The 13,199-nt window shown below is 46.9% G+C and overlaps 3 protein-coding genes across 3 annotated transcripts; 2 read left to right on the top strand and 1 right to left on the bottom strand.

Annotated features, from left to right (window-relative positions):
- On the bottom strand, positions 1 to 12,594 carry T265_03141 (hypothetical protein; the record flags this gene model as incomplete). The annotated part of the gene is made up of 8 exons (XM_009167554.1): positions 1 to 279; positions 2,884 to 2,992; positions 3,225 to 3,491; positions 3,529 to 3,836; positions 4,098 to 4,379; positions 11,775 to 12,106; positions 12,138 to 12,248; positions 12,281 to 12,594. 8 exons carry the CDS (start codon positions 12,592 to 12,594, stop codon positions 188 to 190), a joined length of 1,815 nt encoding a protein of 604 aa, XP_009165818.1.
- T265_03142 (hypothetical protein) lies at positions 11,221 to 12,123 on the top strand (the record flags this gene model as incomplete). The annotated part of the gene is made up of 2 exons (XM_009167555.1): positions 11,221 to 11,537; positions 11,871 to 12,123. 2 exons carry the CDS (start codon positions 11,221 to 11,223, stop codon positions 12,121 to 12,123), a joined length of 570 nt encoding a protein of 189 aa, XP_009165819.1.
- On the top strand, positions 12,460 to 12,831 carry T265_03140 (hypothetical protein; the record flags this gene model as incomplete). The annotated part of the gene is made up of 1 exon (XM_009167553.1): positions 12,460 to 12,831. One exon carries the CDS (start codon positions 12,460 to 12,462, stop codon positions 12,829 to 12,831), a length of 372 nt encoding a protein of 123 aa, XP_009165817.1.
- Positions 12,832 to 13,199: the final 368 nt, after the last annotated feature.

Below are 13,199 nucleotides of genomic sequence, written 5' to 3'. Positions count from 1 at the left end.
AACGATATTATTGATTTTTCTATTTCGTGAGTCTAAAAGCAAGTTCACACGAGTGAATACAAGAGTATCGGTATGGAGGAAAGGAAGTTGAACTTTACATCTTGAACAGCACAGATGTGCGCAAAAGGTGTGCTTGTTTAAGCCTAGAATTTGGTTACTAGATCATGTTGACTGGTAGTCATCCGTCCTAATCCCCGTAGTTGAAGGCGATGCCGTATTTATGGGCGCCAGCTTCCAGATTTTTTCCATCGAGCTCAGTGCAAAGTGTCAGTTTGACATCTGAAAATTAAAGAAGTAAATAAAATTTCGGACGTACAAACTGCACGGTATGATTACAAGCTATTAGTATTATCGTCTATTGAGAATTGCCAGTGACACAAGCAGCTCTGATTTTTATCTCCTGAGGACTTATGATTTTACTGATACCGCAGTGTTTAGACGACCGTCAGCCGAGAAAGTAATACGCTATCTACTCGGCACTTCAAAAACCCCAGTTCGAAGTAATGCACCGTATTGGGTAGCGGAGAGCCTAACCAGACTGAACATCTAGGAAGCTGGAAGAATTACACTCCAACTAGGGAGTTCTCGTCCAACAGCGCAGTGGAAATTTCAATCTAGGGCTGTCACCTTGTTCTAGTGACCGGGCTTCAGTGCTGAGATGGGATACACTGCTGCTGGAACTCAGTTCCCGAAGAGTTAACCATACCGGGAGCGTCAACAGTGAGCAGCTCGACGAAGAAAAGGGAGACCACTTCAAATAACTTTAACGATTCTACAGCGCGGCTCGGTATGCGCTTCGCCCATGTAAAGCATAAAGTGCTGTTACAAGATTGGGTGAGATCAAACCCAAACCTCATGATTGCAGACAAGCCGGTAGACGTGGTAGATAAATTTGCTTACCTGTGCATTTGTGTACGTTCCGTTGAACTGGTTGGAGACGAGATTACTTCGCGAGTCGGGAAGGTCAGGGCAGGGTTTACACTGCTGAAGTGCGATTCACAATGCCTCATGGATCAGAAACCTGATCTCATACGCGCCGAGGACATACAAAGTTGTCAATATTTGACCAGCGGTGTCTCAGGTGGTTGGGTCTGGTGGGAACATCGGATTGGCAGTGCTGAGGTACGTCAGACAAGTTTAAGAAGAACTCTCCAGCCGTAGATGAATTACTCACAATTCATAGGTTACCGGATTAGAAACCTGATCTGATACGCGCCGAGGACATACAAAGTTGTCAGTATTTGACCAGCGGTGTCTCAGAAGCATTGGTTGGGTCTGATGGGAACATCGGTTTGGCAGTGCTGAGGTACGCCAGACAAGTTTAAGATACTCTGCATGTCAGAAGACTGTCTGTCTCATAGAGCTCTTTTCGTTTAGCTCTATACTGAGTGGAAATAACCGAGATGTGGACGGTGTATAACCTGTCACGAAAACACCAACCAGTAAACTGAGTTGGGTCGATGACAGCCGCCACCCTGGATGGGGACCCCGGTACTCAACTCACCAATGGTTAATGGTACTGGCGAAATTGGCCCGATCACTCATTCAGCGGCGCTGGTGCATCAAAGCTATTGCCTTCCACGCGTAGGTATCCAGTTCCCGAACTAAAAAATCATGCCGTCGACACCAATAATTGGTTGTATGTCTCACCCTCTCACTTTCCGGTGATCGAAACTGCAGCAGCTGGAACCAATATATGGTAGAGGGTAGAAGGCTTAAAGCTGGTGAGCTGAAAACGAATTGAACGGTCCTATCAATGTGAGCCCCAATAAGGAGTGCAGTTCTCGTGCAACTAAAAGTCACAGGGTCCGCTCACGGCTTCAGCACTAAACTGAAAAGTTTGGTAGAAGTTCCGGCGTGATTGAATGCTGTCAACCGAAATCAAAGCTCGACTTCGGATACAAGTTTAGTTACATATCGAGCTGTGGTAGGGTTATCCCCTACTCCAGTTCCTCTTCGTCCACACTGTCAATTTGGTCATACTATCAGATGCCAAAGCATAACGCTTGCGTAAGGACCTCCGGTATAGGATGATGATGACTGCCCGGAAAACCCGAAAGTAGCTTTTAGTTGCATCGGCCACTACACCGACTTAATTGAGCTACAAATCAGAATCCCAGTCGAGTACTTTCTCCACTGACTTGTCCCTTTAGAGATAACGTCCAAGCTGCCTAGTGCGCGTATGGAACGGATAACCTTACTTGCATACCTCGGTTTGTGCCCTCCTCAATTAGTTAGGTTGAAGACGAAGAGATGGATATTGATATGGTACAAAGCTGAGGTGAGCCTTAGCACTGAAATCTGAGTCTGTGAACGCAAAACGTTGCTATTGTGATATAAATATACTTAAAAGCTAGGGGACTCCCACTGCGTCTTTTGGACTGTTCTAATAACAACTTGGAACAATAGGGCTTTCGACGCGGTAGGTCGGTAATGCTGGTGGCGCAAAGAAGTGATGTTGAAAGTCCACGACCAAACATTCTGCCGACATTGACGTCGCGTCATCGAGACCGATTGAGAACGTGCCTCAGTACAGTCAAGTAAGGCCCCCGCTCCAGTGCTTTGGTGTCGGAAAAAATTAGCCAAGAAGGATCGCAACAGCTCTATTATGAACAAGCGAATTCAAAATTTACAAGTGGCGTCGCGCTATTTGAGGACCACTTTTGGCATTAATCCAGGCTGTCTGATCGGCGTTTGGTGAACAAACATCATCGCCGACCGTGCTTATATAAAATTGCTGAACGCTTACCATCGTCCATCATGCTTCTGTGAAATATCTGACACTTATCATTGTTGGCCGCGCTTCTGTGGTGTGCTTGAACACTCATCGGCCGTTGCTGAATTGACCGATTGATCGATTGGCCTGGATGCTTACCGGCTTACCTATTGAGATTTTGACGGATTTCGAGGGTCTCAGTAGGTTTCTGGGATTAGTTTCAGGAATCTGACCTTCGTGACAGTAATCCTGACATCCAGTCTGTGGTGTCAGTCGCTGGAAATGAGGCTGTTTCGTAATCTGTATAGAGCTAGCCACCGAAGGGCGTTTATGAGAAGTACCACTCTGATGCATTTGTGGAGCGGGCTCGTGCTCTCGGAGTCGAGTGCAGTCAACTGTGGTAAGTAGACATTCTCCGGAATTTATTTCCAACTAACCATACACTACGTCGAAGCATTTTTACCGGGAAGCGGGGGAAGACATTATCAGTCATGTAAAAACAACTAACCGACAGCTGAAACCACACTGGCAGATGCACTTCAGGGCGGAGCAAAACTGCAACTATCGACGTGGGAAAAGTTTTGGGATTTGACAATGGTTGTTCGAAGTAATCGGCCCATCGGTCGAGGCGTTCCTCTTTATTCGAGATGTTCACTGCATTCCGATTCTTGATGGCTTCGCTCACAGGTGGTTCCTGGGAGACGTTCGTACGGATCAAATGAAATAATCTTCGGGTATTACCGGTTTTCTGGGCCTTTTCCATTTCATTGGCCTTCTGTGTCCACCACACCACGGTCGGCTTGCATGCTCACTTTCACTTGACGTCTGATAATTCGTCGCATCAAGTTATGTTCCGTGCCGACTGGGATATTTCTCCGAGATTTAAGTAGTGCCGCCGTTCGGTCTGATATCCAGTGCTTGAGTGCGCCTTGTGGTGTCTTGCCACAAGCGAAATTCCAAACATTATGCAAAGAGGTGGCAATCTCGTCCCAGTATGAGTCCACATCTGATGGCGGAACATTTGAAAGAGACTTTAGAGGATTTTTCTTGTAAGTTCGTCTGACATCCGGATCTGCCAGTCTTTCAGTTGCCAGGCGATTTGTCCGCACCTTACGCGGACCTGTAAAACGTAGGAAGAAGCGACCCCGGACGACTCGTGGTCGGAATCCACAAACGTGCTCCAAAATGACCGGCAGTCAGTTACTGAACCGCGCCACCGGTAACTGATGGCAATGTGATCGAATTGAGTTCGTGGCCGGCACGCCGTTGGAGGATACCATGTGGCCAGACAACTTCGGCTGTTTCAGAAGTTAGTACTGCATAGAAACAGCCTGCGATCATTATACAGCTGAAGCAGTTGTTCTTCATTGTCCGTACGCACCGATAAATTGAGTCTCAGATGCCATAAGCCAGCCCAATTGTACACTCAGGTCTCCGGCAACCACCACAATATCCAAACATTTGGCTAACTGCAACATGGCACTGAGGACGTAATGGAACTTGTCTTTGTTGGTGTCAGAGCTACAGTCAGTTGGGGGGTAAGCAGACGCAACAAACTGACATCGATCAACCTCCCGCTTGTGAGACTCCTTCGCAGACGTTGCCAGACGAATCGTACAGAGGCGACTATCAACGGGTATCCAGTCAAACAAGGATACTTCCGCTAGGTGACTCAGGACGATACCAATCCCTGCTCATCCTGCCGCAACAGCCTCTGGATCATCAAAGGTACGCATCCGTAAGTGAGTGGAGAGTGATGGGGCAGTTAGCTTAACCACTGTGCTTTCATCCTGACTTTTTGTTCCTGAGGCACAGCACTTATCAATGCCAAACAAGCCCAGTGTGTGAGCAAGAGCACCTTGCTGCCATATTTGCTTCAGAGTGCGGACATTGAAGGCGGCCAGATAGACAGGGCGTCGGGGCTTGACGATTGATTTCGAGATTCCTGAGGGTGTCGGCGCCGAATGACGCACAGATGTTGTCTGCAAAACCGAAGCAGAACAAACTGAGTCATCATTTGTAAGTGCTGGGCCCACAAGGATAGTTTTATTAATGTGGTGTGGAGAGGAGGGATTAAGTATATGAACAAGAAAGGTAGGCATCAGCAGTATCATGTTTTCGCTTACCAGCCCTGCTGTATGTAGCGAGTAAGGCGACCCGGCTGGTGGCATCATATGACGGCCGATTTGGCGTGTGTTTATTTGTATATGTGCAGCTCATGGTTGTACGTGGACTGGAACATTGCCAGGGCGCCCACACCTAGACAGGAGGATGATTAGGGTTCCCAACCTGAGCTTTTGGCTCAAAATCCTAACCACAAGGCAGTGGTGTTTGGCTGAAAATGCAAGTACATTACCATTTTTTATGAAACAAGTCGCCACAAATGTTTCAACCTCCAGTCTGGATGACCAGGGACTGTGCTAGCCGAACCTCTAACCATTGATCAACTTGGTATGAAAGTCTGCGAGTGTCGCGGGTACACCCCACCCCAGTATAGCTCAGTGGGTGCTCAAACTGTCACTCCATGATAAGGTCCAGTCTCTTTGTGACGGGTGTTCACGGCCCTACCGACAATCACTCCAGTAACCGTAATCAAAAGCTGACGGAAGTTTAAGGATGACCAGCTGTCAGAGCATCTATACAGCGATTTTGTTGCAGGAGTATGTGGGTCGGCTTTTACTGATTTACAGAGACCAAATAGGCAAAACATCCTGCCACAAAGAGCTATGTACACAAAGTGCCGTCTTGACGCAACGGTGGAAACATTCAATCAGTTCACTAATTAATGGATGACAAACCGGCTTCCGAAACTACCTGCAGCCCAGTGTACTTGATAGTCTGTCGAAATTGGGATCTCTACTAACTTTGCATCCATAAAACGGGGCAATTCGGTGTTCTGGAAGCGCGCCAGCAATCGTTGAAGAGCTCTCATCAACCTTATGAATAGTGTAACCAGTCAGGAGTATACATTACTCTCTTATACTCACTTTTGAAATGCAAACGAAATACCTCCATGGTTTTCTTAGACATCTAGGACCACGGATCACTTATCAGTCCACAAATAGTCTCTGGACTGACGCATAAGAACCTGAACACAGCTTCTAGCGGTTTTGGGGGTGTGACGGTATTTGAGGATAAATTTTACACGGTTAATGGGCAATAACCCACTTACGGACCGCATATGCAGATGTAAAATAATCCATGTGTTGGCGGACATATAATTTCCCCTACCAGACTGCACTCCTAAGTTCAGTCCCAATTCCAGTTTCATTTGGACGCACAACTATAGCATCGAGGCATCAGTGTTGAACCCTGATGTCAGACTGCCGATGATGATGTTGATTGGGGTATAGCAGGTGAATGGCAGGCCTTCCATGATCAGAATGCATTGCAGTTCACGAGAATGACTTGACAACTGGGTGCGTCCACTTTTCCTCATAGGTCCGTTGCAAAAGGTAGAAATCTGTCAAAGGAGTTGACAACACCACCAATGATTGGCCATATGTCCCACTTTCCCACTTTTCGGTGATCGAGATTGTAGCAGCTGGAACCAATCTATCCATAATACATGCTTTACAGCTGACGAATGAAGATCGAACTGACAGTCATAATCATAATCAGAGACAAGAACATCAGTTTTGACACTGATGCCATGCTGCCGTACAACCATAAATTTAATCTAAAGTGCATCTGAAAGTGGGTGAGGGAGGGGACCTGGTGCTGACCTGTCAAACATTATGAGGTGCTTACACCTCTAAACACACGAACGCCCTGACACCGATCAAACCCCAATTCTTACAATGTCTCCAGCCAAGCGTAGGTTGGGTCTCAGGGTCCCCACTCTGGATGGCGTACAACACCAATAACACACAAACCCTTTGTAATTCTCACCCCTTTCTGCTCAGTCATACGTTGTCCACCTTACGATTTCCGCCATTCTGATGGATGCACAAAGAACAAGTGCCGTCTCGGCAGACGGTGTTTCGCCATTCGTAGAACATAACCGACCCACCGTAGTCGATGGTGCTGGATGTTTTCCGCGGTTGAAGTGCCTGCTGCACAACCAAACACACGTTTTCTAACCACCTTGTTGCTAGTGCACCGATGTCTTCGAAGACCAGCAACGCTTCTAAGGCATCGATGGCCAAAGATCTGAAGACGGGTCACATCATCCGTCCGCAGGGGAGATGTTTCGGAATCATACATCAATACAGCCCTTAGTGAACCTGGTACGCGCGACCCAGTTATATACCAGTTATATACCTTTTTGACGCCACAAGTGACGCATATCGGTAAAGCGATTCTGGCATTCGAGATTCGTGTATTGGCTTCATCAGACATACTTCCGTCAGAGCTAATACAAATACCGATCTGTGTAAAATTCTCCACACACCCCAGTGTTTCTCCTTGAATTGTAAGTGATATGTTCAGAAACTGTACGTTCTGAAGCACAACGTTGCACGAACCACTGAATTTAGTTTAGGTGCGGTCTGTTGCGAAAACCTCACTTGGGAGTTAGGATACAGCTCGTCAGCTAGGTCGTCACAGTCTACACCGGTAGATTGGTTATGCTTGGACATGAGTGGCCAGAACAATCCGCGGCGATCACCATCCGTACACGTGCATTTTCACCCGCACCTTTGTCGTGCCAAGTCTTATCCTTAGGGTGGTTTCAATATTTAAAAACAGGGGACTTTCCTTTTGTGCGAGGATTTCTGTCCAGAGTTAGCCCCCAGAATGACCACTTGAAGGAATGGGCTAAAGTGGTCCCCTCTGAAAGATTGGCTCTCTTGAGGTGGAACCAATGGACAAAAAGAGAAATCTATATGAAAAAGTTTTTCCACTCTTCTTGATAAGCCCCTCTTAAAACAGGATAGCGTCCATTGTAAATCAAATCCCAAAACTTTTCCCACGTCGATAGTTGCAGTTTTGCTCCGCCCTGAAGTGCATCTGCCAGTGTGGTTTCAGCTGTCGGTTAGTTGTTTTTACATGACTGATAATGTCTTCCCCCGCTTCCCGGTAAAAATGCTTCGACGTAGTGTATGGTTAGTTGGAAATAAATTCCGGAGAATGTCTACTTACCACAGTTGACTGCACTCGACTCCGAGAGCACGAGCCCGCTCCACAAATGCATCAGAGTGGTACTTCTCATAAACGCCCTTCGGTGGCTAGCTCTATACAGATTACGAAACAGCCTCATTTCCAGCGACTGACACCACAGACTGGATGTCAGGATTACTGTCACGAAGGTCAGATTCCTGAAACTAATCCCAGAAACCTACTGAGACCCTCGAAATCCGTCAAAATCTCAATAGGTAAGCCGGTAAGCATCCAGGCCAATCGATCAATCGGTCAATTCAGCAACGGCCGATGAGTGTTCAAGCACACCACAGAAGCGCGGCCAACAATGATAAGTGTCAGATATTTCACAGAAGCATGATGGACGATGGTAAGCGTTCAGCAATTTTATATAAGCACGGTCGGCGATGATGTTTGTTCACCAAACGCCGATCAGACAGCCTGGATTAATGCCAAAAGTGGTCCTCAAATAGCGCGACGCCACTTGTAAATTTTGAATTCGCTTGTTCATAATAGAGCTGTTGCGATCCTTCTTGGCTAATTTTTTCCGACACCAAAGCACTGGAGCGGGGGCCTTACTTGACTGTACTGAGGCACGTTCTCAATCGGTCTCGATGACGCGACGTCAATGTCGGCAGAATGTTTGGTCGTGGACTTTCAACATCACTTCTTTGCGCCACCAGCATTACCGACCTACCGCGTCGAAAGCCCTATTGTTCCAAGTTGTTATTAGAACAGTCCAAAAGACGCAGTGGGAGTCCCCTAGCTTTTAAGTATATTTATATCACAATAGCAACGTTTTGCGTTCACAGACTCAGATTTCAGTGCTAAGGCTCACCTCAGCTTTGTACCATATCAATATCCATCTCTTCGTCTTCAACCTAACTAATTGAGGAGGGCACAAACCGAGGTATGCAAGTAAGGTTATCCGTTCCATACGCGCACTAGGCAGCTTGGACGTTATCTCTAAAGGGACAAGTCAGTGGAGAAAGTACTCGACTGGGATTCTGATTTGTAGCTCAATTAAGTCGGTGTAGTGGCCGATGCAACTGAAAGCTACTTTCGGGTTTTCCGGGCAGTCATCATCATCCTATACCGGAGGTCCTTACGCAAGCGTTATACTTTGGCATCTGCTAGTATGACCAAATTGACAGTGTGGACGAAGAGGAACTGGAGTAGGGGATAACCCTACCACAGCTCGATATGTAACTAAACTTGTATCCGAAGTCGAGCTTTGATTTCGGTTGACAGCATTCAATCACGCCGGAACTTCTACCAAACTTTTCAGTTTAGTGCTGAAGCCGTGAGCGGACCCTGTGACTTTTAGTTGCACGAGAACTGCACTCCTTATTGGGGCTCACATCGATGAGAGCGTTCAATTCGTTTTCAGCTTACCAGCTTTAAGCCTTCTACCCTCTACCATATATTGGTTCCAGCTGCTGCAGTTTCGATCACCGGAAAGTGAGAGGGTGAGACATACAACCAATTATTGGTGTCGACGGCATGATTTTTTAGTTCGGGAACTGGATACCTACGCGTGGAAGGCAATAGCTTTGATGCACCAGCGCCGCTGAATGAGTGATCGGGCCAATTTCGCTTGATGAGGCTGGGTGTTTTCTCGGATTAAAGTGCCTGCAGCACAACCAAATACCCGTTTTCTAATCACCACGATGACGCCATCCATAACCAACCACGCTTGAGGCATCGGTGGTCGAAAACCTGAAGACGTCTCACATCATCTGTCCGCAAGGCCCTTGTATTCTCAGACTTCCGGACATACGCAGCTCTCCAAAAGCCTCCGTACACAAAGTGGTGTCCGTCAGGGATGCCCACTCTCCCTATTTCTGTTTACCTTCATGATCGATGAAATCATCCGACCAACGCTGGAAGGTTTCCAGAACCCCGGTGTTCGAATAGCCTTTGACAAAATCCTTGAGAACGTGGAGTATGCAAATGACATCGTTCTCGTCTTCGAAGAGGAGGAGAAGGCACAAGTGTTCTTGGATGGATTAGCCAAAGTCATCCCGTCCTTTGCACCCACAAAATGTGAGGTCATGCTCGTGGACATGTAGCCACTGAACACGCCACTTACAGCCCAGGTCCCTAGTGCTGTAAACACTTCTCGGGATTCGCTAGATTGAACTTCGTTCCATAAGATGCATAGTTTGAAAGTCCAAATAGGAGTACTCAAACAAAGACCACGAAACCCCGTAATACAAGTATCACGCGGCAAGTTAGCAGTAGATTCGCACTACCCTTTGAGATAGGAATGGGAGGGCATTGAGACGTTTCCATTTCCACGGAAGGAGTGATGTTGCAACCCTGTGAAAAGACGGGATAACAAACGTCGGACCACTGAAAACAAAACGACTGACCGTGACCATTGGCGAATAACCCGGTACGGTGAAGTTAATTGAACTTAGAATACCTGTGCGGCCCAAATGCATCTGCTGTACACAGAAGCATTAAGAGTGAGACACCTATGCCATTCTCCCAGCCCTCGGGCTGAGCCAGCCCCTTGCCCCGCAGCCGAGCGGGTCGAACTGCTAGTTAAATGAGTGGAGTCCCCGATTAAGCCCAGCTAATAGCTACCTTATGGATTGTACCTTCGAGTTAAAGGCCCGCCCCAGGACTACTCAAAACATCGCCTCTGCAGCCTTGGTAACCGAGAGGTATCATTCGCCTTTGCAGTTCTTCGTTCACCGGCCCCCATCTGCACTCCTCCCCTAATCTCCAAAGGACCCGCCATGGTTAAGCCACTTAACCAATGTTCCTTATCTGAACTACTGACCAGCAAAACAAACCAAAGTGACTTATCCTCATTGCTGCTTTTGACGTCCGTACTGTCTGTCAAATCGGGAGGTTTCGGCCCTTACTGAAACTTTATTTCACTCTTCTGTTGATAATTATTGTCTCCGAAGCAATTATAGTGTGGGCTAGATTTCAGGGCGCAGTTCAACAACCAGCGAGGACGATGGCGCAAGCAGACCCTCCTTCAAACTCCGCACAGATTAAATTGTAGGATGAAGCATTTTCCCGTTAAACTGGTTAAGCAACAGTTGAACTCTATCAGAAGACAAAATAGCACTTTGTGAGTAGCCTATTTGGGAACCCCAAAGGCAGGACTGGGTGAGGAGGGACTGCAAGTACGTTATTGAAACCTTCTATTCCCCCACTGACTGAGCCTCCTGTCAACCAACCATGGCCCTGACGAACTCTTACGGCAGAGAAGTTCATCCATCACTTCATTTGGCTGACTGTGACGATCATGTGTAGATAATCTGGATCGCTGTTTAGATATGTAGTCCCCGTGCACACAACTGTATCTCAACAAGTGTTCGCCAAGCTTTAATCTGAAAAAAGAAACGCGCCCCACACCGCTTCCCAACACGTTGCACGTCTAGCATTCCAACTTTTCACATCACATGATTGAGGGTCACCGGTTGTTTTCCAGCCAACACGATGAGGACATCCGATCAGCCAACGTATCAAGAAACCGCTGGACCTCGGTTCCGCGCACCATGAACGAATGTGGACGTGAAACCGATCGGACCCAAATTCCACATGCATCCGGTCACCCACAAACAACTGAACAAGGGACACCAGATTTGAGCCCGTTGACTTCTCATGAACGTGTTGCTCATCATCAACAGCATAACATGTGTTCAACACTGATCCTTCGCAGTCCTGTTGCTATGATAATTTGTTTGATGCTAGGAAAAGCCGCGCCGCCAGAGATCCAGTAAGTTTCGACACTCCGAGTGATCCAACCGATAACAGCATTGCGGAGTAAATAACTTGATACACTCCATCCTATTAATAAAAGTCCATATTTGACAATGAATATGGACTAATAGTGGGACCTAGGATAAGTTGTTCCTGGCACTGATTCTCGTACTACTGGTGCAGTGATCCTGTGAACTGATAAAAAATTAAGCAATACAGCAATATATGGAAGGAACACTGAGTCTTGACTTACTTTTGGCGAGTTTCAATCGGTAGGCGAGACCCACAACACAATTTTGGTCAACTTTGACTTTCAACCCACTGTCGGGAGATGCTTTGTATTTGGCAGCGGCACCAAAACTAGTTTCCCTTGTGTCCTTCTTCCAGCCGATCCGGAAACCAAGTTTCAAATCGTCACGCTTCTGGAAAATATTGAGATCGACGTTTGCGTGGTCAGTCAGCGAGGCATGGACACGGAGGTCTTCATGTTTGAGGCCAACCGCATAAACGTGTTTTGTGAGCTTGAATGGTTCGGTGTCTACAACGGCCTGTGCGCCGAGCACGATGTGCTTGAACTGAGGAACACTACCAAATGCGTGTGATAAGTGGTACTTACGGGACGACAAAAGCACCCACGAGTTGCGGATAGCGGGATTTAAAGTCCATGTCAAGAGTAACGTTTACAAGATCATGCTTAAATTTGTTTCGCATCGACAACGCCTTTTTCCTGCAGCGGTGAACGGAGTACGTTGAACCTACCCTGATTCCGTCTCCACTGTGGCAACAACATCATGCGACAACTTTTCGTGGAGTTTCTTTTCCACTTCCAAATTGCTGGTTATCACCCACGCAGAATCGACCTTGGTCTTTAGAGATATCCCCTTCGCAGGTTTCAGCTTTGTTTCAAGAAAACCAGCAACATGCTGTGATTTGGAATCATGCTGACCACCGCATGTTACGGCAATATCATTTGCCGTCTTTGTTTTGAACTCAAAATTCAGGAACCCGAACTTGAAATGCTTATCAAAGAGATCCCGTGTATTTTTTCCGAGGTCTTTAAAAGAGGTCACCATCCTCGCTTCTATTATGAAAGTCGCGCCCCGTTTATTATTCGGTTTGGTCCAATATTCAGTATCCTCAAGTTCAAACCCAAGTACCAAAAGTCATTGAAGAGGAGACGACACATTCACAACATGGTTGATTTGGCCAAAGAAGAAGTGCTAATTTTCTTCCATAAGAAGTCCGGAAGAACAAGTGGGCTGCAACAAGAAAGAAATTGTTTCGATCACTCACAGCTTCAGAAAATATAGTGCTTCTTACAAATACAACCATGTCGTGATAAAAATTTTCCCATACGTACTATAAGACCTAGCAACGATATTAACTGTCGAGGTACGATTATAGTCTAGTTAAAATGGAATGGAAAGCAAGAATGATGAGCGAGGGTTGGTGGGAAATCGAAAATCGACCATCGCTAATGTGGCCACTATCTGGAGTAAAACTGGGGGTACTGGAGGCGTACCAAGGCGGAAAACCCGGCTACATGGCATAATTAAGCAAGCAGGCTGTATCTATAAAAATCCGTGGGGCTCGCAGTTAGTAAACGATTCCTCGGCCATAGGTAATGGTTCTGAAGATCTCAGCGGTTTACTGAGTTGATCAGCAGGCGGACTCTGAT

This window comes from Opisthorchis viverrini (assembly GCF_000715545.1).
Source record: "Opisthorchis viverrini unplaced genomic scaffold opera_v5_43, whole genome shotgun sequence".
In the NCBI taxonomy this organism is placed as follows: domain Eukaryota; kingdom Metazoa; phylum Platyhelminthes; class Trematoda; order Opisthorchiida; family Opisthorchiidae; genus Opisthorchis; species Opisthorchis viverrini.
This window is presented reverse-complemented; position numbering and strand designations above follow the sequence as displayed.